The 27476-nt window shown below is 54.9% G+C and overlaps 1 protein-coding gene across 5 annotated transcripts in view; it reads left to right on the plus strand.

The window, feature by feature from the left end:
* Positions 1-27476, plus strand: part of KCNAB2 (potassium voltage-gated channel subfamily A regulatory beta subunit 2) — a 97295-nt gene that overhangs the window by 49170 nt on the left and 20649 nt on the right. For 4 of the 5 annotated variants that reach the window (XM_059905749.1, XM_059905985.1, XM_059905826.1 and 1 more), the window contains 2 exons: positions 21389-21432; positions 22230-22267. In XM_059905749.1, coding sequence (XP_059761732.1) covers positions 21389-21432; positions 22230-22267 — 82 coding nt within the window. Of the gene's footprint in view, positions 1-2836; positions 3058-21388; positions 21433-22229; positions 22268-27476 lie in introns of those variants that run through there. The other variant, XM_059906064.1, reaches the window with a different exon arrangement.

A 27476-nucleotide genomic window follows, 5' to 3' on the forward strand; every position in this document is an offset into this window, starting at 1 on the left:
TGGCCCTGCCCCACCCAGGGGCCCCTCCCAAGGCCGCTATAACTCGAGATGAGGAGAGATCCCAGGCAGGAGGGACCCCAGCCCCACAGAGAGGCGCCCTCCAAGTCCTGGCCGCACCCACTGCACCCATCTCATTAGGGATGTGTGTCTCCGCCAGAGCAGGGGCGATGGATAACGTCCACATTTCATCCTACACGGCTCCCTCGAATCACTCAGGCCCATGTTCACGTGCGGCCTCTAGAGAGGCCCCCGCTGGCCCACCCACCTCCCCTCCACCCCCTTTTGTGTATTTTGTCCTCACGCCACTTATCGTAACTGGTGCCATGGTCCACACCTCGTGGTTGGTGGCCACCTCCCACACGTGGCATGCTCCCACGGCGAGGCCAGCCCCTGTCCAGTTTTCCAGGCCGGTCCCGTGCAGCCCAAGGCAGCCTGCACAATAGGCCTCTGCTCATCCCACTTCACAGACGTGGAGACTGAGGCTCGGAGCGGTGCAGGTGCCTGCCTGGGTCACACCGCGTGGGTGACACACCCACTGGACAGGGCTGCCCCTGTCCAGAAGCAGGGCACTCAGCTGCACTGGCATTGCAGCTCTGGGGCCAGGGCTAGATTTCCAGAGCCAGGTCAGACCAGGATTGCTTTTTGCGGGTCATGTCTTGAAAGCTCTAATGGCTATTGATCTCAGCCTGGCTGGGCCTGGCTGGGAACGGTCGCGTCTGAGGTGGGTCCTGCTCTTCGGGAAGCACCCCGTAACTGCTGCTTGCCCGGCTGTTCTCTCTGAACATGGACCCCCAGGGAAGCCAGGACTGGCCTGCTTTTGCCCCACGCAGGCCACACAGAGATGCCTTTGAAGCAGCTGCCTGACGGGTAGTGGGCAGCGTGCACTTGGAGGGGAGGAGGGAGGGAGGGAGCTGGCGTTGCTACCTGTGGGCGTCCATGGTGCCACATCCAAGGTCAAACCCACCCACCCCCACCGAGCCTGGGCCCCCTCTGCTGCCCCAGAATGGTTCTCCTGGAAGGTGGGTATTTTCATGTCCTGCAAAAGCATCCCTCAGAGACCTTAGTCCAAACCCTTGGGGGATGCTAGAGGTTCTGGGCCCCCCTGTGGGTCTGAGCTGTGGTGATGCAAGTCCTGGCCCAGGAGAAGGCAGCCTGCAGAGAGCCTTGGCCTGAGTCAGGGGGCCAGCCCAGCCCCTCCAGGTGCTGCCGGCACGGCCAGGGAAATACCCAGTTACTACTTCGGGAGCTGAGGGTGCAGCAGTGAAAGTAGATGGAAAAGTCCCTGCCCTCCTGGACCTGACCTTCAGGGGGTCAGATGCAACAAACAAGATGACTAGAGAGGACAGAAGCACGTCGTCAGGTGATGATACCTGCCGTGGAGAAAGGGGGATACGAACTGGGGATGGAGAGCTCACCTGAGGAAGGACCAGCCCAGGCGACCCCAACGCCCTCTCCGCCCTAGGGACTCTGCAGCTGCCTCAGCCCCCAGGACAGCCTGCCCAGCCCTTCGCAGGGATAATGGGACTTGTTTTCCCTTAGGGCAGAGGTGGGGACAGTGCTGGTTCCTCCAGTTCGAGGGCTGGGCTCCAGGGTCCAGCTGACCCAGCTGAAAAGACGCATCTCACCTCGGTGACGGTGACGATTCTGGGGCCACGGTGCAGGCATCTGGGCCGGGGCAGAAGCCCGTGGTCAGATGCAGGGGGGAGCGGGGGAGAGTCCCTGGATTGTAGGACAGCCCTGCCCCCTGTGGCCGTGTCCGTGTTGCCCAGTCAAAGCCACCGCAGGATGTGGACGCACAGCTGTGACGCCGGCCCTTTGCTGAGCTACTCACGTGTGCGCGTGAATTGACACAAGGGCAGCATTCTGTGCACACATGTGTTCCCCTCTCCTTTCCTTTCTTGACGCTGTCTCCTGGGACTCATTGCCTATCAGTCCACGTGGAGACACCTCACGTGGCTGCACAAATTTCCATTCTATGGATGAGCCATCATTTACATACCCGATTTCCTATTGATGGACATTTATGTTTTTAGTTTCCAAGTGTAATCATCCTTTCAGATGACGATTTAGCAATGGTTCTCAACATTTAAGCTTTGCAGTTTCCAAACCTATTCCCTCCCCCGCTTCACTCCCTCCTTAAATGCATCCGCTCAGTGTTTCTATTGCAAAAACTCGTCGATTGTGCCATAATTAATTTGAGCATGGAGCCCAAAGAACTGTGCTGGTGCAACGGCGCTTTGTACAAGCAGAGAATGCACATGTGGATAACACGTCCCTTTACCAGGCTGTGAACCAACAAATAGGGCCTTCCTGGGGGCGCGATGCCCCCTGGCAAAATCACACTGGAATTTGCTTCAGCGACAGGTGTGCTTATGCTGCTTCCCGGGACGGCCCTGTACCTGGTTTTACCCTGGGAACACCTCCAGGGGGTGCCGTGAAGTCTTCCACTCTGGGGGCCGGGCTCTCTGCATGCTCCTGCCCCCTTCGCATTTGGAGCATTTTTTTGAGATCTCCCACCTGGAATGCAGCTTCGCCTGTGCTTGTCTCATGGGTGCAGGGGCAGAGGGGGTGGCTCAGCCAGAGTTCCCGGCCAGTGCAGCTTTGAGGACCGAGAATCTCAAGCCAAGAGGTGTTTACATTCCGGGGCCGGGCCCTGTCCCCAGGCGCCAAGACCCCTTGGTGGCCGCTCTATCTGGAGGATGTGTCCCTGCCGCAGCCCCTGCCCCAGCCCCAGGGCCGGCGTCCAGCCTGGGCACCGGGGACGGCGGGATGCTCTCTAACCCATCACCACTCGGCGTTTCCCGTCCGGACAGTGGCAGCTCCTGGGCCGGGTGGGACCATGTTGTCCATGACGTACAGCGAGAGCCTGAGAAGCGTGATGAGCAGGTGTCACTCAGACTGGGCCCTGCAGCCCGTCCGCCAGGCCAGCACGCTGGAGCTGCAGCAGCTGCGGGAGGTGCGGGCAGCCGCCCAGGCCAGGAACATGGAGAGCTTCCTGCGCATGCACGGCCTCTCCCTGGACAGCTGCACCGCCCGGTGCACCGGCATGAAGTACCGGTAAGGGCTGGGCTGGGCGGGGGCAGGAGGAGGTCCCCTGGCCGAGGCAGGGGCTGCGAGAGGGATGCAGCCCAGGAAACGGGGTAACGGCGTCACTGTCAACTGGGGCAGACTCCTTGGGGTTTAAGAATGCTGACCGTGGGACTTCCCTGGCGGTCCAGTGGTTAAGACTCCACGCTTCCACTGCAGGGGGCACGGGTTCGATCCCAGTTCGGGGAACTAAGATCCCACATGCTGTGTGGCGCAGCCAAAAAAAAAAAAAAACAATGCCGACTGCGTAGGAATGTATAAAAGAGGAAAATGAGAGTCTGCAGAGTCCTCTCCTCCAGAGATAAGCACTGCTGCGTTTGGTGTATCCTCCATGGGAAAAGAGTATGGTTTCCTGAAAAAACTGTGCAGCAGGGGTAAACATACTATGTCATTTGTCTTCTTGCCGTGTCATTGGGACACATTAATTATTAGGGGTTGACTAAACACAAATTAGGAGAAATCCCTCAATTCATCGTCTCTACCAACAAATCCATCCCAGCACCAGAAACCCGTGTGAGGTCCTGGGGACCAAGATGTGCTTAAATTGGGCTGTCCTCATGGGAAGTGGCCTCTGAATTGGTTGCTGCAACTACGCTTGTAACTGTGATTAGCAAAGGCTGTGGATTAGGTGTCCCTGTGTTCTCGGATGCTGGGTTTGGAGGGTTCCTTCTGAACCTCAGAAAGACATTCTGTTTAGCTCGCTTGTCATTGAAATCAGCATCTGGGACAGTGCTCTGACCTGCCCACTTTCTCCTCTGAAAACCTCAGAAAGTGGCCAGAGAGCCCCAGAGCTGGCATTTGAGTTGATAAGTTACATACATGAGGCTTTATTCCTGTGCCTCCCAAGGACAAGTCCTGGCCAGAGCTAGTTGGCCAGAAGGGACCCCACCCACCCACCTAGTCTATGTACAGTTGCCAGATTCAGCAAATAAAAATATAGAACAGGACTTCCCTGGTGGCGCAGTGGTTAAGAATCCGCCTGCCAATGCAGGGGACACGGGTTCGAGCCCTGGTCCGGGAAGATCCCACATGCCACGGAGCAACTGAGCCCATGTGCCACAACTACTGAGCCTGCACTCTAGAGCCCGCAAGCCACAACTGCTGAGCCCACGTGCTGCAACTACTGAAGCCCACGCGCCTAGAGCCCGTGCTCCACAGCAAGAGAAGCCACCGCAATGAGAAGCCCACGCACTGCAACGAAGAGTAGCCCCCGCTTGCTGCAACTAGAGAAAGCCCACGCACAGCAACAAAGACCCAATGCAGCCAAAAATAAATAAATTTATTTTTAAAAAAATATATATATAGAACACCCAGTTAAATTTGAATTTCAAATAAACAACCAGTTTATGCCATCATCGGGACATAATAGCAGAAGTTATTCGTTGTTTATCTCAAGTCCAGATTTAAGTGAGTGTTCTATATTTGACTTGGTTGCCATCTAGCGCAGGCCCCGGGGTGATCTGGCTGTTGTCTGGAGAGAAGAACAGAGGCCAGCCCTGTGGCTGTAACATTTTCTCCTGCGGACAAGTGTTTGGCTCTTCAGCATGAGGTTGTCATTTAAAGATATAAAGCACTTCTGCCCTGAGTCCATTAGATGGCAGAATTCTTAAGGCTTTGCATTATAAATCCAGATGTAAAGGAAGGACAAAGGGTCAGCTAGTTTGGCCTCGAGGACCTCCTGATTCTGATGGAAATTTCTCAAGAAGGAGATGAGGGTCTGCATTTTTTCTTTTCCTTTCTAGATTTTTTTGATGTGGACCATTTTTTAAAGTCTTTGTTGAATTTGTTACAATATTGCTTCTGATTTATGTTTTGGTTTTTTGGCCTTGAGGCATGTGGTACCTGAGCTCCCCGGCCAGGGATCAAACCTGCACCCCCTGCACTGGAATGCGGATTCTTAACCACTGGACCACCAGGGAAGTCCCTGCATTTTTTTCTTTTTTTGGCAAGTCATTGATACTTTTCATTAATTCAGCAAATGTTTACTGAAGATCTACTTGGCTCCAGGCTTGCCAGATGCTGCGTGAACAGGACAGACAAGGTCCCTCCCCACCCTGTTGGACGTTACATCCTGCTGGGGGATGGCAGAGAAAAAGCAAGTAAATGCCTAAGAGAGTCAGGGAGACCAGGGGCAGCTGAGACCCCAGCCGTCTGAAAGGAGGACCACTTGAAGACGTGGAGAAGAACTTTCCAGTCCAAGGGGACAGGGGCACATGTGAGGAGAGAAGGCCCAGGGCTAGAGCGAGGAAGGCGAGAGCAGTAGAGGTGAGGCGGGGCGGGCAGGGGGGCCGGAGCCTGTCCCCCACCCCAGGGAGACCCCAACTCCCTCAGGCGTGGATACCGTTTGTAATGGAGGGGGCACTGGGGTGAATTTTGTCCCCCAAAATTTCATCTACCCAGAACCGTAGAATGTGAGGCTATTTGGAAATAGGCTCTGTGCAGATGTAATTAGTTAAGGTGAGCTCACACCGGAATAGGGTGGGCCCTAAATCCAGCGCCTGGTGTCCTAATAAGAAGGCCCAATGAAGACGCACAGGGAAGAGGCCCTTTGGTGGTGGAGGCAGCAGTGGGAGGGACGCGGCCACAAGCCAAGGAACCACGGCCACCAGAAGCTGGCGGAGGCCAGGATGGATCCTCCCCTGGAGGCTTCAGAGAGAGCGCAGCCCTGCCCACACCCAGATTTCAGCCTTCTGGCCCCCGGAGCTGTGAGAGAACCAGGTTCTGTTGCTTGAAGCCCCCCCAGTTCGTGGAGCTTTGTCATGGCCCAGGACCCGAACACAGCCGGGAGGTGTGAGTACTGGAACAAATCTCTTATTTGCCTGACACCCCAAGGAAAAGGGCTGTGTCCCATCTGAAACATGCGGGACTAACTGTGGGGCTGAAACACCCTGGGGAAACTTGCTTCCCAAAGAGCTGAGTTGACAAGAAAACCACTTGAGCCTTTAGTGTCTGATGGGCCAGATGTCGCCCCCGTAGGGCCCGCCCTTTATCTGGTGGATTTCATCTTGCCGCATCCAGGGGTTTCGGTTAACTGGGAAGAGGGCCTCGGAAACCACGACCAAGAGTTATTAAAGATCCCAGATAGATGCCGTTCCGCGGTTAATGTTCCCGGCAGCAGCTAGGCTGGGACTCAGCTAAACCTGGTCTTAAATATTAATATAAAAAAGATAAAGCCTCCAGATAAGTGCTCCTCCGTGGAGCAAGGCAACCACCGTACCATGGGCCCAGACACCACATCAGCCGACCTGAGCCTGCAGCTGGGGGAAAAGGCTTTCTTGTTAACTTTTCCCATTTTTTTTTTTAACTGTCCTCAACTCTTGCTGTTTAAAAAAAAAAATGCACTGAATTTTTAAATCTACACAGTCCCTGTGTAAGCTCCCCTTCTCCATGTCCACCTGACTGTAGTGATGGAGGGTCTGGAGATGTGGCCTGAGACAGGACAGCAGCTGTGGCCATAGGCCGGCCAGAGGCTGTGACCTGGGCCCAGGCAGTGCCAGTTGGACACCGGGCCTGGTTCAGGTGTGTTCCTTGTCTGCTACCCACGGCATCGGGAATGAACCCAAAGTCCCCACCATGCCCTGCGCGGCCCGTGCTGTCTCTGATTTCGGCTTGTACACCCTCCCTCCCGCTCAGGGTGCGCCTTCCTTCCTTCCGTCCTTCCTTCCTTATCTCAAACATGCAAGCTCATTGCATCCTCAGGGTCCTTGCACATTCTATTCCCTCCCCTGGAAGGTGTGTCCTCCAGATTTTCACAGGGCTGGTTTCCTCCCATCATCACATCTTTGGCCTCAAAGAGACTTTCCGCACCACCCAGTCTAAATAAATGCCCAGTGAGTCATCCTCAAGCCCACTGTCCTGTCTCTCTTACCTTGTTTTTGCCCATCTGCACCCCACCGGGAGCACAGCCTCTGTCTGTTCCCAGCACCTAGGACATTTCGAGCCTCTGTAAGTATTGCCTGGGTGGCGTTATGTGGTCTCAGTCTTAACCCACTTTTCAGAATATTCCCCTGTAAAATGTGTCTCCTTCCTGCTGCTTCCTTGGCAGCAGAACTGGAAGCTGCGTCTGAGACTCTCTGATGCAGCCCGGAGGGCGGGGAGCCCTGGGCAATGAGCCTTGGTCTTGAGCTTCTGGCAGGGCGGGGCGTCCTGCGTGCCTGTGGTTTCTGCCTCTAGATCGTAGCCTCTTACCACGAGCCTCTTACAGGAATCACAGGCAGTATTTGATTTGTGGTCAGGTTCATCGAACAGACTCTCCAGTTGCTCATTTATTCACAAGAGGTCAGTCAGGGAAGACTTCCTGGAAGAGCTGGGAACCCAGGTGTGTCTTAAAGGATGGGTGGGAAAAGGAGGAGGGGCAGGAGGAAGAGCAGAGTCCAGAGAGGGACGGTGGGTAGAGCAGTCCAGGCGGCCAAGCGGGGGCCGGTCCACCTTGAGACAGTCCTACGTCAGTGTCCTGGGGCTACCATAACACAGCGCCCAGCACACTGTTCAGAACAGCAGCTGTCTATTCTCTCATGGTCCAGAACCCAGAAGTCTGGTCCTGGGGTCAGCAGGGTCACACTCTCTCTGAAGGCTCTAGGGAAACATCCTTCCTTGGCTTTCTTTCTCTTTTTTATTTTTCACTGGAGTATAGTCGATTCACAATGTTGTGTTAGTTTCAGGTGTACAGTAAAGTGACTCAGTTATGCATCTACATATATCCACTCTTTTTTAGATTCTTTCCCATATAGGTCATTACAGAGTACTGAGTAGAGTTCCCTGTGCTATACAGTAGGTCTTTATTAATTATCTATTTTGTATATAGTAGTGTGTATATATCAATCCCAATCTCCCATTTTATCCCTCCCCCCTCCTTTTCCCTCGGCAACCATAAGTTTGCTTTCTACATCCGTGCTTCCTTGGCTTTCTTTGCCTGTAGACACATCACTCCAATCTCTGCCTCCATCTTCACATGACTGTTTTCCCTCTGTGCATCTCTGTCTGTCTCCAAATCTCCGTCTCCTTATAAATACATCAGTCATTGAATTCAGGGCTCACCCCCAGTCCAACAGGACCTCAATCTTTACGTAATAATATCTACAAAGATCCTGTTTCCAAATAAGGTCACATTCACAGGTGCCGGGAGTTAGGACTTGAACATGTCTCTTTGGGGTCACATTTCAACCCACAGCGGGTCCCAAGGGCTGACTCAACTCCTGAGCCTGCAGGGACATCACTGAGTATCCTGAGGGGAATCCTGGCTCCCCCGCCGGTACCTGTATGAATGTGGACGAGTCACCTGGCCTCTCCGTGTCTCAGTGTCCCCATCTGGAAAGCAGAGACTATAGTTACTTCCTCACAGAAGTGTCCTGAGAACTAAATGAGATAGTGACGGAACTTAGGGCTCCCGGCTTGGCTCCTGGTGGGAGAGAAACCCCAGTCTTGGAATCTCATGGGTGCAAACAGTAGCACCTGGAGATGCAGCTCCTGCTCTGTGTGGACATCAAGCAGATGGGAAGGGAGCGGGGAGGGAGGTGGCGAGACGAGCCAGTCACTCGGGACGAGCTGCCGTGCAATGATGCGGGGGTCCCTCGTGGGCCCCCGGGGAGGGCCGGCCCAGGACCGTGGTGTCAGCCACCGATGGCCTGCCTTCGTGCTGGGTCTGCTTCTGCTGGCGGTGGCCACCGTGCTGGGGCCCAGCGGCGGTCCCGGGCCTGGACACAGCCACCCATCCCTCTGCGGGTCCTGGGCCTCCCGCCCCAGCTCCCCTGCCTTTACAGGGACATCACGGCCTCTCCCTCCCCCGTGTCGGGGTCGGGAAGGGCTGCGCGATCCTAACACAACTGCTGATGTGTGGCTTTGTAACCAACGCGCAGCACAACGCAGTGTCTCCCAGCCGGCCTGGCAGCCGGAATCCGGGGGTCACCTGTCAGCAACGCCGACCCTCAGGCCCTGCCCAGAGGTTTGCGGGATCCGCCCCCAAGAGGCTCCTCTGATTGGGCAAGACGGGAGCCCTGGCTGATCGGCTCTCTGCTGTCCACCTGGAAAGGCGGGGGTCAGCACAACCCAGTCAGACCCGCAGACCAGTGCCAGGCAGCGTCCCCCCCCTCACCCTTTGACCTGGGGTCTGAGAGCAGCAGCCTCCGCGGTGCAATGAGGATGAGCCCAGCGTCGGTCTCCCTTCCTTGACCTCTCTGTGCCTCGGTGTCGTCCAGCGAACAGCAGCATCGCAGGGCCCAGCTGAAGGTTGTGGTGGGAACTCAAAAAGCGCCCGGCACAACGGCTGGGGCGCAGCGGGCACCGTGTAAGTGTTAGCGCTGTGGCCGTTGTCGTTGTTGTTATGCCTCCAAGGTGCTTCTAAGGATGAAAAGAGAAAAGGTGCAAGAAGCGCTTACTCTGGCCTGGGTACAGCCGCTTAGTACAAGGCAGCAACTAAGAAGCAAGAGGGGCCAATTCACGGCTGAGCCGCCTTCCTGCCTTTTAGGGCGGGTAACGCTGAGCGTGACTGGGGCGTGAGCTCCCAAAGGAAGCACAGCCACAGCACTGAGCCCCCGAGGGGGCTTCAGCTCTCACGTACCAGAGGACACCTCCTCCAGGAAGGCCACCGGTCTGCCACCCTTTGCTCTCAGAAACCTCAGGGGCCAAGGACCTCCCATCCCACTGCTCCGTCAGGGTGGCCCCCAACTCTTCAGCAGCTGCCCCCGCCTTGGGCAGGAAGTCACTGTTGAGTACAAATCAGGACACAGCACAGTTGGGGCAGCCTTACTGATACAGGGGAGGCACCCAGGCCTCTGCAGGGCACAGCCGAGGCTCGTCCTCATTCCTGAGTTGCTGCTGCAGTCCGTGCTTTTAAAAGCCATCTTTAGGGAATTCCATGGTGGTCCAGTGGTTAGGACTCCCCACTTTCACTGCTGAGCGCCCGCCTGGTCCAATCGAGGGGCACGGCGCCCAAAAAATTTTAAAGCCATCTCTAAAACTTCTACTCCAGGCCTTGAGGCTTCCACGGGCCTCATTCTGTGCAGGGAGGGTCCTGTCCCCTCCTACTGTGAACCTGTCACTGTCTTGGGGGAAGGATCTGGCTGGTCCCCAGCTTTCTTATCTCCCCATCCCTCACTGGGACAGGTGGGGGGTGGACGCCAGGCACCACACAGGAAGCTTCTGTCCCGAGAAGCTCTCTTTGGTGGCACTCTATGGACACGGCAGAGCTTTTAATTGGGATGGCTGCCCCTCTGATTAATCACAGCAGGAACCAGCTGCTTTGTTTTAACAATAGCAGGTACTGGAGAGGCAGAAAAAGAACCCAGAATCTGCTGTGGATCAAAATCAACCATCCACACTCGATGTTTCTGCCCAAAGCCCATTTCAAGTCGACCAGCCCGTGTCTGGGACTCCCTTCTCCACCCAAACGTGTTTGAAAGGAGAGACCCTTTGGGGGTGACATTTAATTGTGGCAAGTTCGGGTCAAGGTCTTAAGCTTTCAGCTTTCCATTCTTGTCTAATTCTTGTGATTTTCTAAGAATATTATGAGTTGTGACCCCTGTCTGGGGCACATGAAAAATTACAGACTCTGGCCAGCTGTGAAAACCCACCTACCCGACTTCCCCGCTTGGCAGTTCTCTGCTGGACCCAGAGACACCTTTGCCCTGGATTCCCTAGGTGGGTTCTGAGGTCAAATGTCCATTCCCATCATCCCCACAGCACGTTATAGTGGGATGGAGTCGGGGCTGGGGACTCTACCACCAGGCCAGGCCCAGGAGGTCCTGCAAGAGTGAAGGCTTGACTGCTGCCGAAGTCTGGGAGGGCTGCTTCCTGCTGTGGCTCCCGGGCCCCTGGTATCACTGGGGAGGCTGAGGTCGGCGACACTGGGAGGAAGGAAAGGTTACTGCTGCTTGCGGGGGGCGGGGGACTGCTTCACACTGCATGTACTATCTCAGCTGATGCCAGAGGTCGACAAGGATTTCAAAAGCAGAGAAACGGGAAGGGCACTCCCACAGGGAACAGCAAGAGTGAAGGCCCAGAGACTTTTGAGGTCATTGACATTTTTTTTTTTTTGGTAAGTTTTATTGAGATATAATTCACATACCATACACCCATTTAAAGCATCCAATTTAATGGTTTTAGTACAAACAGTTGTCCAAAAGTCACCCATTTTAGAACATTTTCATCACCCCAAAAAGAAATCCTGCACCCACATTAGCTATCGTTCCCTGATTCCCCACTCCCCCCAGCCCCCAGAAACCACTAATCTACTTTCTGTCTCTATGGATTTGCCTGTTCTGAACATTTCATATGCATGGAATCATACAATATGTGACCTTTTGTGACTGGTTTCTTTCTCTCAGCATGATGTTTGCAAGGATCATCTGTGTCGTAGAATGTATCAGTACTTCATTCCTTGGTATGGCTGAATAACATTCTACTATGCGGCTGTAGACCACATTTTTTTTATCCATTCGTCAGTTGATGGACATTTGGATTGCTTCCACTTTGGGGCTGTGATGAGTAATGCTGCTGTGGACATTTGTGTTCAAGTTTTTGTGTGGGCGTATGTTTTTAGTTCTCTGGGTACATACCTAGGAGTGGAATTGCTGGATTGGGGGGTGAGGCAGGTGACCTTTTACACACTGTGGTGACTAAGTCTTTGTGGATCTCTCTTAAAGCTTAAAGCACACCATCTGGTTAAGAGCAACCCCTGAGGAATAGTAAGATGCCAGGCCTTGTAGGATCTGACAGTTTGCCAGAGCACAGAGGACAGTAGAAGGTGGAATGAAGTAGGGGATTTCCACATCCTCTCAGCCAGTGCATAGCACCACTCAAAGCTCTTGATAAAAACACAGCTTCCCAGGCCCAGCCCCGGAGCTACTGATTCAGTAGTTGTGGTTGGGGCCCAGGAATCTGCATTTGCAACAAGCTCCTCTAGCATCCTGGCCAGGGGTTGAGCATCTCTGCCGTGGACATGAGCTCCACGAGCCTGGGGAGGAGCCACAGGCAGAGTCTTTGCCACCTGCAGCCTCTTTGGCAGGCCTGTGGGCTTCCAGAGGGCCAGGACCTGTTGTCTTCAAGTGCGAGGTTCAGCAGGTGGAAGGGCCAGCACTGCAGGCTGTCCTTCCTCCCTCCCATTCCCCCACCCACCCAAGGGGCTCAGGGAGGACCCCACCCTACCCTGAGCTCAGGGACCCAGGCCAGCCAGGCCCCAAGGTTTTTACGGGCAGGTGGAAGAGGAAGGCAGAGCTGGCCTGTGGGTCCTGAGGGGCCCCACTGGCCTCCACAGGTAGCATCTGTGACCTGCCAGGGCCCCCTGGGCAAAGGCACCAGCTCTGCCCTCCCCAGGCCTCTATCCCCAGGTCCAGGTCCCCACCTCAGGGGTGGTTCCTGCTGCCGAGTCAGGCCACGGGGAGGACAGAAGGGGTATTCTTACTGGTGGGGATGGGGGAGGGTCTCACACAGGGGTCTATCCTGACTCCACGGCCAGAAAGCCACTCCTTTCTGCTGAGGGACCGTGGGAGTGCTTCCCAAGGACCAGCTGTGTGAGTGCTTTGCAGGCGTGATCTGGCCGTGTCTTTGTGACCTGCGTTGGACACAAGAGCACTGAGGCTCGGAGAGGGGGTCACTTGCCCGAGGCTGCCCAGCTCAGGAGCGGGGAGGCTGGGACTGGAACAAGGTTTGATTCTTAACTTCTGTGTCAGAAAGGCGGGGCCAGAGCTGAGAGCAAGTCCAGCCACCATCTACCGTGAACATCTCTGGGTGGATTCCTCTCTGGGTCCCGTCAGAGCATAGGGTGGGCAGCCAGCAGGCGTGGAAGGCTCCTGCAGAGCCAAGCTGGGAGGGACGGCGTGGTCCTCAGGCCAGCCACCTTATTCTGTCAGTGGATACCCAGGGACCCAGAGAAAGCAGGACACCTGCCTGGGATCACACAGCGAATTAGCAGCAGAGCCTGAGCTAGACCCCTGACCACCTGCCTCCCATCCACCACGCTTTCTCAGCCCTTCCCGCAGGGCAAGATGAGATCCAAAAGGCAGCTTTGGCCAGGGCCACCCTGCAGAGTGAGAGTGGCCTGCTCGGGGTCAGAGGGCAAAGCCAGCCCTTCCTGCCAACGGGGGCATCTCTCTGGGTTTCAGGAAACCCGTGCGCTTTGTTCTGTCTTCATCCTGATCCCATGAGTGTGGGAAAGGAGGATGGGGTAAAGCAGGGGGATCTTCATTCATCAATTCATTCACCCATTCATCCATCCATTCATTCATTCATTCACTCCAGAAGTATTTATTGAGCATGTGCCAAGAGCTAAGTGCTGTGCGGAGTGCTGGAGCCTCTCAGGTCTCTGGTCCCTGGACCCCGGGCTTCTTTCCTAACGTCACCTGCGTCATTACCATCTAGACAGAATGGTCCTCTCTCCTCCAGATTTCTGGTGATCTGACTGCTTGTGCTGAACCCTGGTGGCAGCCCCACCTTCCTGGGTGAGAACCACCAGGGGACAGAGCTGGCCAGGCCAGCTGGCTGCACCCTCAGCTGTCCACCTGGCTGCAGTGCCTGCCTCGTCCGGTCCTGGCTGAGCAGCTGTTAGCCTGGAGCACCGGCGCCGACCTCCCGGGGATCGGCCAGGGCGATCGGGGCGGCTTGTGCGTCCGCTTCATTAATAATGAATCACCTCCTGCACCTCCCATGCCTCTGGCCGGTCACCTCGTTAACTTGTTGGGAGTCCCAAGAGCCACAGTGCGCAGAGCCGGGGGTGGACGCCAGGCTCCCTCCAGGAGACTCGGGGAAGCCTGGAGAAGCAGCTGCTCCCCGAACCCCTGGGCTGCCACCCTGATGGGAGGCGCCCTCCCTCCTCCTCCTGCTGTCAGGGGACAGCGGTGTCGCTCATTGGTCGTGAGTTGCTGGCAGCCCAGCCCTGCCGAACACAGCTGGGCTGGGGGCTCGGGCGGACAGAGCCGGACCAGGGTGGGGCAGAGGAAGGACCCGCCGAGAAGGGAGAGGGAATGGCCGCCTCCCCACCCCTCGATTCCTGAGCTCTATCTGATCAGGTCTTTTCTAGCACATTTCTGGAAATTTCACCCCCTTCCCCCGGAGAGCACACAGGCTTTTTCTACGTCAGAAATCTGCACTCCTGAAGCAACGCCTGGTGGCTTCTTCACCTTCTGGGATAAAGTCTTGTCCCAGGTGGAGCAGGGCTTCCAGGGGCAGGTGACTTCGGAGCCCGGAAGGAGGGGGGACGTGGCCAGGAGCTGAGCACCGGAAACATGCAGGTGTCCTTCGTGTGCTCGGAGCACGGCCTCAAGGGCCGGGGCCCCGAGGAGCGGCTGGGCCGGCCGGCAGCCAGCAGCCCCAGCCTGGGCACCCGCGGCCACTTCCGCGCAGTGGCCATGGTGGCCCGGAGCCTGGGACAGCTGTCGGTGCAGAGCCTCCTGAGCACAGGCGAGGCCAGCGTGATGCAACCCGGGATGAAGTATAGGTACGCGGCGCGGGGCGGCTGTGCGGGTCGGGGGCTGCCCTCCCACCCCCGTCTGGGGGAGCTTTGCAGATGGGGGGAGAAATAAAATCGAGGCTCAGGGTCAGGCGCCCGTTTCTTCCCGACTGCAGGGGATGATGGTGCCTTTCTTTCCTTCTGCCCGTTTGTTTCCTTTCTTGGGAGGGGTCACTATAGCTGGGCCCCCCCATTATTGGACTCCAGGTAAAGCTTCCTCTTTCTGGGAACCCCGGGGCACTGGCCACAGACCCCTGCCCTCCCCCTGGGCACACAGGCCCCAAAGATGCCCCGTGGGTGGTCTGATGCCTTTGCAGCTAAGCCGCCTTGACAAACCTCAGTTTAATAGTCAGGGATACTGGGTGAACCATGTGATGGAGTTAAATCTTCCCCCCGCAACTGAGCCCGACCCCAGGCCTGGGCTCCTCTACAGGCAGGGCTAATGCTCCACAGGGCACAAAGCAGCAGCTGGAGTTCCCTGCTAAGGGCTCAATCCAGGCTGCTGTGTGTCCCTCTGCTTCGGCCCAGTCCCCACCTACTCTGGGTGCGCTCGCCGTGACTGGTACGTGGAGAGAGTGCAAAGCACCAGTGTCAGGGGGCAGGGGCCTTCCTGCTGTTCCTTGCATGCCCCCCTTGCTCCATCCAGGGCCTGGCTCGGATGGCCGGTGGATGTACCCGCGTGGAAAAGGAGGGCTGGCTTTGTACCAAGGGTCCGCGAGGGCAGGGTTGTGGGTCACCAGGCTGGAGGTCTAGCTTTTCTCATTCATGAGTTTCTCTTCACTTAGAGCCTTTAGCGCTTCCAGAATGGTATTACTGGGGAAAGGGGGGTTCTTACAACAAACCGTCTGCATGAGCTGGAAAAGCTAAGTTAGGTCCCTGGTTCCCAACCCTGCTCTCAGTGACTCAAATCTCACAGGCCACCAGCCTCAGAAAAAGCCACAGAAGAGTCTGGTTGTGTTTGAGGAGAATGCCTGGGTTTCTAGCTGGTGTTGGTGCCGACTTGAAAAGTATTGAGAGAATGGATCTTTAACAACTGAGCAGTGTGGCTTAAAACAAACCCAGTGCCCGGAAGTTGGACCTCATGTGAAGGAGCCGTGTCCTAAGTCCCAGGTGTCCTTGAGACAAATTCTGGAATAACTGGGTCCTTCTGCGTCTCTACCCGTATCCTTTCCTTCCCTGGTCCTTGGGGGACATTTGACGTTCTTTTATGGGCGTCTGGGGTACAAGGCTTTTGTTCCCATTCTCTAAATTCAGTGAGGACAGTCCAGAGCAGAATTCTCTCTTCTAGAAGCTCTGGTGGTTTATATCTTTTGTTCAGTGGGAATCAAAGGCTAGGAGTAAACAGAATCTATTTTTTAGTTTAGATTTGTGTTATCCGCTGGGACTTTTAAGTCAGTCCTAGGATATCAAAGGAGTTAGTACAAGTGAGACCATTTCCAAAAATACGAAGCACTCTGTAAATGGAAAATGTGGCTATTGACATGATTCCCTCCCAAGCTCCTAAGATCCACTGAGGATTAGATATGTCAAAGAGCCTGAGGGCTTAAGATTACTGCGTCTGTGTGTGTGCACCAGTGTGTGTGCACCTGTGAGTGTGCATCTCTGTGTGCATCTGTGTGTGTGCACCTGTGTGAGTGCACATCTCTCCATGTGTGCATCTGTGTGTACACCTGTGTGTGTGTGCATCTCTCCGTGCGTGCGTCTCCATGTGTGCACCTGTGAGTGCGCATCTCTCTGTGTGTGCGTCTGTGTGTGCGCATCTCTCCATGTGTGCGTCTGTGTGTGCGCATCTCTCCATGTGTACGTCTGTGTGTGCGCATCTCTCCATGTGTACGTCTGTGTGTGCGCATCTCTCTCTGTGTGCATCTGTGTGTGTGCACCTGTGTGTGAGTGCGCATCTCCGTGTGTGCATCTCCGTGTGTGCGTCTCCATGTGTGCACCTGTGAGTGTGCACCTGTGAGTGTGCATCTCTCCGTGTGTGCATCTGTGTGTGCACCTGTGTGTGTGCGCATCTCTCCATGTGTGCATCTGTGTGTGCACCTGTGTGTGTGCGCATCTCTCCATGTGTGCATCTGTGTGTGCACCTGTGTGTGTGCGCATCTCTCCATGTGTGCATCTGTGTGTGCACCTGTGTGTGTGCGCATCTCTCCATGTGTGCATCTGTGTGTGCACCTGTGTGTGTGCGCATCTCTCCATGTGTGCATCTGTGTGTGCACCTGTGTGTGTGCGCATCTCTCCATGTGTGCATCTGTGTGTGCACCTGTGTGTGTGCGCATCTCTCCATGTGTGCATCTGTGTGTGCACCTGTGTGTGTGCGCATCTCTCCGTGTGCGCGTCTCTGTGTGTGCACCTGTGAGTGCGCAGCTCTCTGTGTGTGCATCCGTGTGTGCACCTGTGTGTGAGTGCGCATCTCCGTGTGTGCACCTGTGTGTGTGTGCACATCTCCGTGTGTGCGTCTGTGTGTGAGTGCATGCATGTGCACGTGTGTGCGTGTGGCACATGTGGAGGCAGGGAGGGCAAGACAGGCAGTAAAGGGAGGTGCTCGTTGGGCCAGAGAGTTTGCAGTCTGAGGATATGGGTTCAGATCCCAGCCCCAGCTCCTCCACACTGGGGGGCCCCCGCCCGTCCTTACACATGGCAGGGCCTGGGGAGCTTTTCTTGGCAGTGGCAGGAGGAAGGTGGGTTCATTTCCCTGTAGGATGTGTAGTCTCATACCAGCTGAAATGGGAGCCAGAATCCAAACCACTGGCTCCCCTCGCTGAGCATGAGGTGCCTGCCTTGGGGTGCCTGTCTCACGGGGTTGCTCCATAATGACTGTCCCAGGGCCACAGCCAGGGTGCACGCAGGTAGGGGCTGCAGGGGACCTGATCCAGATCTGCCCCAATTCTTCCACCTCCTTCAGAAGCTGGCCCTTCACAGTGAGGCTGAAGGTGTGTGGCCTGCACCAGGGTGCCACATTCTTGCCAGGGGTGCTCAGTGCGGGGGAAGGGGTACACCAAGCCCCGTGAGCAAGGAGAGGGACCAGCATTTGATCCTGAGGGTCTGGGCCCAGGGCCTGGACTTCTCAGCCCCACATTACACCAACAAGCACCCCTGGGACCCTGCAGCTGCCAGCTACAGTCTGATAGCAAAGACCTGGAAGTCCAGGCCTGTCCTTAGGGAGCCTGGAGCCTGGGGGCTGAAAACAGATAATCCCCCGCAGGGTGACAACCAACCAGAAAAGGCCCTGACAACCCTGTCCGTCAAGCCAGCTCATCAAGACCCCGTTGCTTTCCATCACCCGATCATATTTTTGTCCTCCGCCCAGATGGCTGAAGTTAAAGGCCCTGAACAGCTATTTTTACAGGATTTGTAATTGCCCGGAGTCTGAGGTGCAGTGTTTAGGGGTGCAGCGCGCCGGGGGGCTGCGTGATGGGCGTCAACTGTCTTCCTCCAGCAAAGGTTAAATCCCTGAGTCCTCATTAGCCATTTTTCCAGACCCCAGGAGGGACATGAGGCAAATTAATAAAGACTAACGTTATTGGGGTTGAGAGATTTAGCCAACTATTTTATCATGATGTCAGGTTTTAATTAGGGGAGGAAAAGCTGTAGGAAACGATCTTCGCGTGTTGAAAGTTTCGAGTGGCAGCGTGTCACCAGCCCTGGTCTACCCGAGGCTGTGATCTGTTGAGCTCGCCCCACCCCCACCGAGCTGCCATATTTCTAAAGCTCCTAGCCCTGAGATACCCTGTCCCTTCTCGTTCCTTCTCCCGAGGCCTGGCAGCGGATGGCAGAACTAATACCATCATTTTAACAGGGAAACAACTTGAGCGGGGTAATTGCAGCATCGCTTGGTGTCCTAGTTTTGCTAAATTATTCCTGTGGGCGGTGGGTGGGGCAGCAGCTGCATCGCCAAACACCCTGCGTCCATCCGAGGAGACTCGGAGACCCTTCTGGTGGGCGAGGGGGTGTCACCTGTCTTCAGGCACAGACACAGGTGGGCTCAGCCTGCTGTCCTGTGTCCTCACCTGTCTGCTGCTAAAGCCGCCCATCCCCTGAACACGCAGCACGTGCCAGCACTTGTTTCCACGGTGACGAAGGGCAGTTGCAGGAGGACATGCCTAGAACTTGACCTTCAGCAGAGCCTCGCCAGGAAATTGCTCCCCCACCATCACGCACGGGGGTGGTTTTGCAGAGGCAGGGGCTCAGCCTCCCTTCCGGCACCGGATTTATCTAGACCACGTACCCAGGCCTTCGAATGCCCGGGCATTGCAAACAAGGTTCTGAAGGTTTTTGTGTCTGTGAGCATTTCCAGGCAAGGAGCGTCTCAAAAGGGTCTGTGACCCCAAAATTGTTAAGACCGCTGATTACAACTTTTAGTCCTTTTTGCTCCATTACCAGACTGCTCATAAGCAACGTTCTAATTTCTCACCACAAGCATTTTCTAGCCAGTGTGAGAAAATTTACCTAATCTGCTAAATGGAGCTGGCCTGATGCAGGGTCTATTGGTGATGCCATTGTGCTTTTCTTTCTTTCTTTTTTAATTCCTTTTTAATTCCAGTTTCCTTATACACAAGAATACACAAGTTTACTCTCTACTTAGCAAGTGACATCAATCCAAGCATGATTTAAACTTTATAAGAAAACTTTTGAAGAATGTGTTTGACTACTCAGCCCTTGAATTTCATGCATATTGTATTTGAAATCTCTCATAGCAAATCTGAAGCTAAATCAAGAATATTCAAGAATTTTCCCAGGTTTTTTTTTTTTGAGATATAATTGATGCATAACATTGTGTAAGTTTAAGGTACAACATAACGGGCTGATACATTTACCTGTTGTGAAACAATCACCACAGACAGTTTAGTTAACGTCCATCGCCTCACATAGTTACAAATCGTGCCTCTTTCTAGGGTCACAAACCTAGTGTCTCTGGGCCGGAATACGCAAGCAATGCTGAGGGCACTAGTAGAGTATTTCACTGATTTATAGGGGGAAAAAAACCAAGGGGAAATTTCAGTTCCCTTTTTAACACGGTAACATTTAAAGCCTGTTGGATTTGTCCATTGTTGTTTCTCGTGTAAGGAAAAGGCTGCTGTCCCCCGTTCTGTGCTCTCTGTGACCCTGTGCCCCAGGCACATGTGTTATCCCATTTCATCCTCATGGCCACCCCCTGAGAGAGGCAGCATCTCGAGCCCATTCTACAGATGAGCCCACCGAGGCATCAGGCAGCTACATGACATGCCCAGGGGCAGGCATACAGCCAGGAAGGTCGAAGCAGAATTTGAACTCCAGCTTCAGAGCCTCTGCTTGTAGCCACTGCCGATCTGCTCCCCTCCCCGAAAAAGAAACCAGCTGTGATTATGTCCTCAGGGAAATATCCCAGCATTCCCTGTAGGAACAGTGGGCCGGTGGCTGGGCTGGTTTTAATGGGAAATTTAACAAGAAAGCTGGGCAATTTAGAACTACTTTAAATTTGGTGACAAACTGTTATCAAACCGCTTACAAGTTTATTCTATCCACCCCCAACCAACCACCACCTGTAATGTGGGCAGCGTCCAGGGATCTTGTAACCAGGGAAACCCAGGCTGCAGAAGGTCATAGCAGGCCCATGTCAGAGAAGGGCAGATCCCGCTCAGCCCCACACCTGCTTCCCAGGGGCCACATAGGGTAGAAAAACAGGACACAGCAGCCACTAAAGTTAGAAATGCCGGACAGCCCTAGGGAAGGAGGCTGGGGTTCACCCACTGCAGCTCTCACAGCTCTCTGGCTTCCCACTGCCTAGAAGGGTATCGCACCCCGGGCTGGTCCCAGGACCGGGATGCCAGCAGTGGGATCTCGCGAGGGAAGTGGGCTCCCGCTCTGCCACTTGGCAACCTCACCATCCGGGCAGCTCCCACAAAGGGCCGGGGCTGCGGGAGCATGCCGCTGCGGCAGGGAGCATGTTCTCAGAGCCTGCGTGAAACCCCAGCTCCTCTGCTCCCAGGCAGGTCCAGCGTGCTCTTCTGTAAAATGGGAACATCAGGAAAAGGAAAGCACCTGCCCGACAGCTGTCGGGGCGTCAGTGACCCCGGCCTGTTGCGGCCCTGCAGGCTCCCAGGCAGCCTGTGCAGGACGGACAGCCCAGGACGGACCGGCGTCCTCAGCAGGGCACTGCTGCCCTCCATGACCTCCTGAGGACATTAACGACAGCCTGCCGCTCACCCACGTGGACCCCAGCATGTGCCCCATCTGGCAGGCGCCTCAGCGGGCCTGTGATGGAGCCCTGGACAGTCAGCGCAGCTGCGGCCCCTGGGTCTGATCAGGACGTGTGCTGCCAGGGGATCTTGGCTCTCGCCCTCCTGAGCGGCCCTGGCTGGGGGTCAGGCCTGCTGTGGGCACCAGTGCCCTTCAACAGGGCTCTCATCTCCCTCCACTTCCTCCTGCAGAGAGACAGGGCCCAGGGCTGTGTGGCCCAGGTGATGTGGGACTAATTTCTCCTCCGCTCCTCGGAGAGAGGGAGTGAAGATACACAAAACCGCAGACATGACACTAAAGAAATGGAAAGAGAAGCTTCTTACAAGAGGACACCCTGCATCCGGGGCCACAAGGCCTGAACCAATCTTGTTTCAGCCCATGGAATAAGATGGGGTCCATTCCATGTTCTCTCCCCGAGGTGGCTCCCGGGGCCCTGCCGTGGTCACAGCGTGGCCTGTCCCAGCAACGTGGCTCTGCCCTGGTGGGCCCTTTACCCCCAGGGTGGGCGAGCAGCAGGCCTCTCTCCAAAGGATCCCTTACCTTCCCAGCCTCAAAAGAGGTGGGTGGGCGGTTCGGGAGGCTGGGCAGTAGAAACAATGGGTTCTGCCCTGGCCGCTGAGAACTCATGCCACGTTTGTCTTCCAGGAACCTGGGCAAGTCGGGCCTCCGGGTCTCCTGCCTGGGGCTCGGTGAGTGTGGGGTCCTCTTGGTCCCGTGGTGCGCAAGGAAGCGGGGGTGGCAGGAAGGCTGGGGGTGGGGGAGGGAGCTGTACCCAGAGCCAGGATTGGGGGGGGAGGGAAGAGGCTCGGTTGCCATGGTAACCAAGAGGCAGTGGGGGAGGGGCCAACGAGAGGGAGGAGAACAGAGATGCAGCCTTAGCAGGGGAAGTGAGGCGAGTACCAGGGCCCTCTGCACACACAGCCCACTGCCCAGCAGCAGAAAATCAGGCAAGCCCCCTGCCCCCGGGTGCCAGCATCTTCCTTCCTTACGTGACAGAGTCCCTCACGAAGGGCAGTCAGATTTTGCCCTTTTTCTTCTTTTGCCAGATATGAGCTCTGTTCCCAGAACACGCTGTCTCTCCACCTCCACGGTGCACACGTACACACACGCACACACACACCGCCCAGCAAGCGCGAGGGCACGGCTGTCAGCCCTGCACATCTTCAGGGAGACAGCCCCGGTCCCGCTGCCCGCGGCGTGTCCCTGGAATAGGAGCTGCAGCGGCTTGAGCGCCAACGAGCGCGTCAAAGCCCTGCAGCCAGCTGCCTGCTCTGGGCACTTACTGTCCCCTTGGTTCCTTGGCTCCAAGAGAGGGAGACATGCCCCGAAGGCCAGGTGTCCACGCGTGCCAAGCACACGCTCCCGCAGCGCGGCACGGCGGCCTGTGGCTGCCCCCTGCGCCCTGCAGCCCGAGGTCCAAGCTCCCTGGGGAGAACTGGGCTGCCCGGGGCCGTTCTCTGACTTGAGCCTGTGTCTCTCCCATCAGGAACGTGGGTGACCTTCGGAGGCCAGATCACCGACGAGGTAAGATGGGCTCCCTCGTTCCCCCAGGCCCCGGGGAGGGCCGCCCATGCCCAGGCACGTGGTAAAGTATGTGAAATGCACCAGGTAGCCAGTGCTCAGGGCAGCCGCCTTGGCTCCCCTCTTACTGTTTCTCCAGGGTGCCCTGGGGGACAACAGGAAGGGTGAGTGCCGCAGTGGTGCCAACACCCAGCAGCTGGGTGCACTGGGGCTTCAGCAAGTCCCTGAAAGTCCCAGAAATCAGGTTCCTCACCTGCATAACACCTATCCCACGGTTAGCCAGAGGAATTCAGGGAGAGCACATTTTCCAAATCATCAAGCCCGATGCAATTCTTTGCCACTCCTACAGAGGATGCCCACGTGAATTTGAAACATCAGTAAATATCTGTGGAGGTCATTTAGAATGCAGATCCTGGAAATTTTGCTGCAAACCAAAGACCGAGTAGATGAACGTTTGACCAAGCTCCTAACTGCGCGTGCCCCATAGCCATCGTTAATGGGATGCACTGCCGTGGGATGTACTTGCTGGGGCTTCTCTCTCCACAACTGGGATTCAGTGCAGCCAGCGTCTGTCCTGGAGAAGACAGTGTTCCCAGGCTGGTGTGCACTTCTGGGCAGGGAGTGAATATTGTGGAAGTGGGAACAGTGGTTTTGCTCAGAGAGCTCTGAACCTCTGCACAAGAAGCTGTCTTCGTGTCTGCTCTACTTCCTATTGGAAAGATTGCATTTAAAAATGAATAAGTGAGTTCACTTGAGACCTTGTAACTGTGATTGCTCAGTTATTTTTCAAAGGGAAAGCTTGGCTTCCATCAAAATCTAGATGCATTTAATTTGCATTCTTGTTCCTTTTTCTTTCATGATGGTAGCTGTTGTAGAATTATTTGCCCTGGCTTTAAGGTTCTGGGGGCTATCTCAGGTAAAGTCAGGAGTTTTTAAGATGCAGGGAATTGTTTCGCCTTCAGCCACCAGATTGGTTCCAAGCACTTAGGAGGTTGGAGCCCCGGAGCCCACGTGGTCTACCCCAAATAAGTGGTGTCTAATTCGCCTGTTACCCTTTCAATGTGGAAGAATTCTGTGGAGGATGTGACTTCATTTCCTAATGGCATTAGCTACGCTGTGTGCATTGTCCTTGTGGGAAAGATATAGAGAAGTGGCCGGATGGTAACCGTCCAATTAGGTGACTTTTTCACCAACAGATCCATTACACCCAAAGAGTATTGATTAATGATCCAATGACAGCCACAGCTGGCTCCGGCCTCCACCGTGGCTCCATCAGGGACATGGTGACATGTATGAAGATGATGGAAGTCGTTTCCAGATGACACAAAGCTGGGAGGACGGCGGATACAATACATGACAGATTCAGGGTTCTAAAAGGTCCTGGCAGGTGAAAATGATTGAGTGAACGAGCCAGCGGAATTTTCCTATTAAACCCTACGGTTAGTATCCCAAACAATCAACGCATCAAGTCTGAGGGGCCCACCTCTCCACGGGTCAGGGGAAGAATGCCTGGATTTTATTCTTCAGCTGGCTGCCTGGTCTGCACCAGCGGGGTTGGCGCCACAGGAAGCAAGGACCCTCCTGGGCTGCAGAGGAACACGTGTGCTGCCCAAACCCAGAGCGGCCCCAGGCCGGGGCTTCACTCCAGCTGGGTGACCCCACCCGGAACACTAACTTCATGTCCGAAGGAAGGCGCTTGGCATGCCACAGAATCCAGACACACAGTCCTGTTTCTAGAGTTACCTCCTGTGTGCAAGATGCCACGCCCAGATGCCAGAGAGACACAGAAACAAGGAACTGGCCGGTTTACTATGGCAAAGTGGCGTTCCCCGGCAGGACTCAGGAAATGTCAGTAAGTGATGGCCTGGGGGCCAAATCTGGTCCCCAGCCTGGTTTTTTTGTTTTGTTTTTGTTTTTGTTTTTTCTTTCTTCTTAAATATATGAAACGTAAAATTTGCCATTTTAACCACTTTTCTTGTGGATAAAATAAGCATAACATAAAATGTACCATGTTAACCATTTTTTAAATATACAGTTCAGCGGCGTTAAGTACATTAACTTTGCTGTGCAACCATCACCACAGTCTATTTCCAGCATTTTTCATCACCCCAAACAGAAACTCTGTACCCATTAAGCAATAACCCCTCAGCCCCAGCTAACCCCTCATCCACTCTCTGCCTCTATGAATTCCACAGCCCGTTTTTGTAAATAAAGTTTTATTGGCAGGCAGCCACGCCAGTTCGTTTACATATGGTCTGTGGCTGCTTTCATGCTGTGAGGGCACAGTGGAGTGGTTGCCACAGAGACCATCCGAAAAGCCTAAAATATTTACCCTCTGGCCCTTTACAGAAAAGGGTTGCCGTCCCCGGTCCTGTGGGGTCACAGCACCATCTGCAAATATCTGTGGGTTGTCGTCCCAGGGAGGGAGGCTTCTGTGGGCTGGGCAGGGACACGGGGAGCAGACAGTGTTAGTAAACCTAAGATCACGTGGCCAAGTACCGGAGCTGCCCCGGACAGAATCAGGTTTCCAAACTCCGGTTCAGTGCCCTTTCTGTGACCTCACACAGCTGCTCAGGTGGAAAACTCCCCCTCGGGCACATGTTCCCAGCAGCCTGGGCAATAAGAATTTAATAAGAATAGTGGCTGAACTTTACATTTATCATGGCTCTCAATCCTCTATCAACCAAGGAGGTAGGTGTTTTATTGTCCATTCCGTGGAAGCAGAGCCTCAAGACTGAGCAGGTGCCCAAGGTCACACCTGGAGAGGGATGAAGAGGGATTCTCCCTGGGCTCCATGCCTCAGAGCCTACAGCCAGCTCTCAGCTCTGGGGGACCGTGCGGGGGCAGGATGGCCTCCCTGTCCCCTGGGAGGGGGTGACAGGAGGTGGCCCACATGTCCTCTGAGGTTCCTTCTGCCTCCAGCCTCTGGGACTCTTGACATTGGAAATAACTGAAAAGCCACCAAATAGAAGCTCCATTACATAACGCAGGATGCACCCACAGAGCAGAAGTCTTTAGAAGTCATGTTTTGATGACTGACAAGGGGACAGAACCATGATGAGAGAGCACGGAAAACAGCAGAGACAGCCGTGTGTATGTCAGAGTTGCAGTGTTGCAGGGAAAAAGCATGTAGTCACATAGAAAAACCTGGAAGAGGAATTACACCCAAATCATAGCAGTCCAAAAATCAGAAATCAGCCCTGAAAATTCCCAGATTCCCCCATTCTCTTTCTGTCCATAGTCACCCAGGCACTGTCCTGGGTGTACTTAGGATTGTGTTCACGTCTTTCTTTCTTCCTCCATTCAGCTCATGCCAGCTGAGCACCTGCCGAGCTCCAGGTCCCTGCCCACGGGCTGCTCTCTGTCTGGAGAGGGGGACAGATCACAGATCATAAGCACATCTTATCTCCGAGGGTTAAACATACGATGGAGAGTGCATTCCTTTCCTGTGGCTGTTATAACAAATTACCACCAGCTGTGTGCTTTAGAACAACAGACATTTATTCTCTCACGGTTCTCGAGGCCAGATGTCCAAAATCAGTATCACTGGGCTGAAATTAAGGTGTCAGCAGGGCCGCGCTTCCGGTGGAGGCTCCAGGGGAGGGTCCTTCCTGCCTCTTCCAGTGTCTGGGGGCTGCCTGCAGTCCTCGGCTCGTGGCCGCATCACCCCAGCCTCTGCCTCTGTGGTCACATCCCTTTCCCCTGTCAGTGTCAAATCTCCCACCGCCTCCGTCTTGTAAGGACACCTGTGGTGGCATTTAGGGCCCACTTAGCTCATCCAGGAGAATCTCTCTTAATTTAATCAAATCTGCAAAGTCCCTTTTTCTACCTAAGGTAACATTCACAGGTTCCAGGGACCTGATATCTTTGGGGAACCACTATTTAGTCAACCACAGAGAACAGGAAAACAGAGAAAGAAGGACTGGGGTGTTGGCTCCTGGTTTGCACAGGACGATCCAGGAAGGAGGGGGTGAGGGAATGAGCCACCTGGTGATCCAGAGAAAGAGCGTTCCAGCCCAAGGGGACAGGTGTGTGCCCACCTGCGTGAGGCCATGGCGGGAGGGGTGTCAAGAGATGGGGTCAGAGGTGAGGGAGCAGATCTGGTGGGGACTTTGGCTTTGACCCTTCGTGTCATGGAAGCCACTGGAGGATTTTAGCAAAGAGGAAGGTTGCCCTGACTTAGGTCTCACTAGGCTCAGTCTGGTTGCTGCACTGAGTATGGCCGGTGGAGGTGCTTCTCAGACCGTAACGTGTGCGCGAGTCCCTGGAGATCTGCTGGAAATGCAGATTCTGATGAGGCAGGTCTGGGGCGGAGCCTGGGATTCTGCATCTCTGACACTGATGCTGCTGGCCTGTGGACCACAGTTTGCCTAGCAGGGGTGGCAGGGGCACAGACAGAGGCAGAGAGAGTTAGGGGGCTACCGCAAAAACTCAGCTGAGGGATGCTCCAGTTTGGACCAGATGGGCCCGGTTGGAGGTAGGCAGGAGCGGTCAGATTCCAGATCCGTTTGCAAGCGGGAGCTGATAGGACTGGCTAAAGGTTTTGATGCTGGATTGGGAGAAAGCCAAGTGGAGGGTGGCCAGGTGTTTGACCTGAGCACAGGACGGGCAAGACCACAGGTGCAGCAGGTACAGCAGGCTGTGCTCCTCGGCACACACCGGCCCTACTGCCTGCAACGGCCCCTGCTCCACCTGCCCTCCTCCTGCCTGCCTGACAAACTCCTAACCACCCTTCAAAACCCAGCCCCGTAAATTCTGCCACATTACACCACGGATGAAGCTTGAGGGCATCTAAGTGAAATAAGTAAGCCAGTCACAGAAAGACAAAGACTGTATGATTCCACCTATGTGAGGTACTTAGAGGAGTCAAAATCATAGAGAGTGAAAGTAGGAGGGTGGGGGTCAGGGGCTGGGGGAGGGGATGGGGAGCTAGTGTTTAATGGGGACGGAATTTCAGTTTGGGACGATGAAAAAGTTCTGGAGATGGACAGTGGGGATGGTTGCACAGTAGTGTGAATCTACTTAATGCCACTGAAGTGTACACTTAAAAATGGTTAGAGGACTTCCCTGGCGGTCCAGCAATTGAGGCTGGGCACTTCCACTGCAGGGGGCACGCGTTCCATCCCTGGTCAGGGAACTAAGATGCTGCGTGGCACAGCAAAAAAAAAAAAAAAAAAAAAAAGGTTAAAATGGTAAATTTTATGTATATTTT

This window comes from Balaenoptera ricei, chromosome 1 (genome assembly GCF_028023285.1).
Source record: "Balaenoptera ricei isolate mBalRic1 chromosome 1, mBalRic1.hap2, whole genome shotgun sequence".
Lineage (NCBI taxonomy): Eukaryota > Metazoa > Chordata > Mammalia > Artiodactyla > Balaenopteridae > Balaenoptera > Balaenoptera ricei.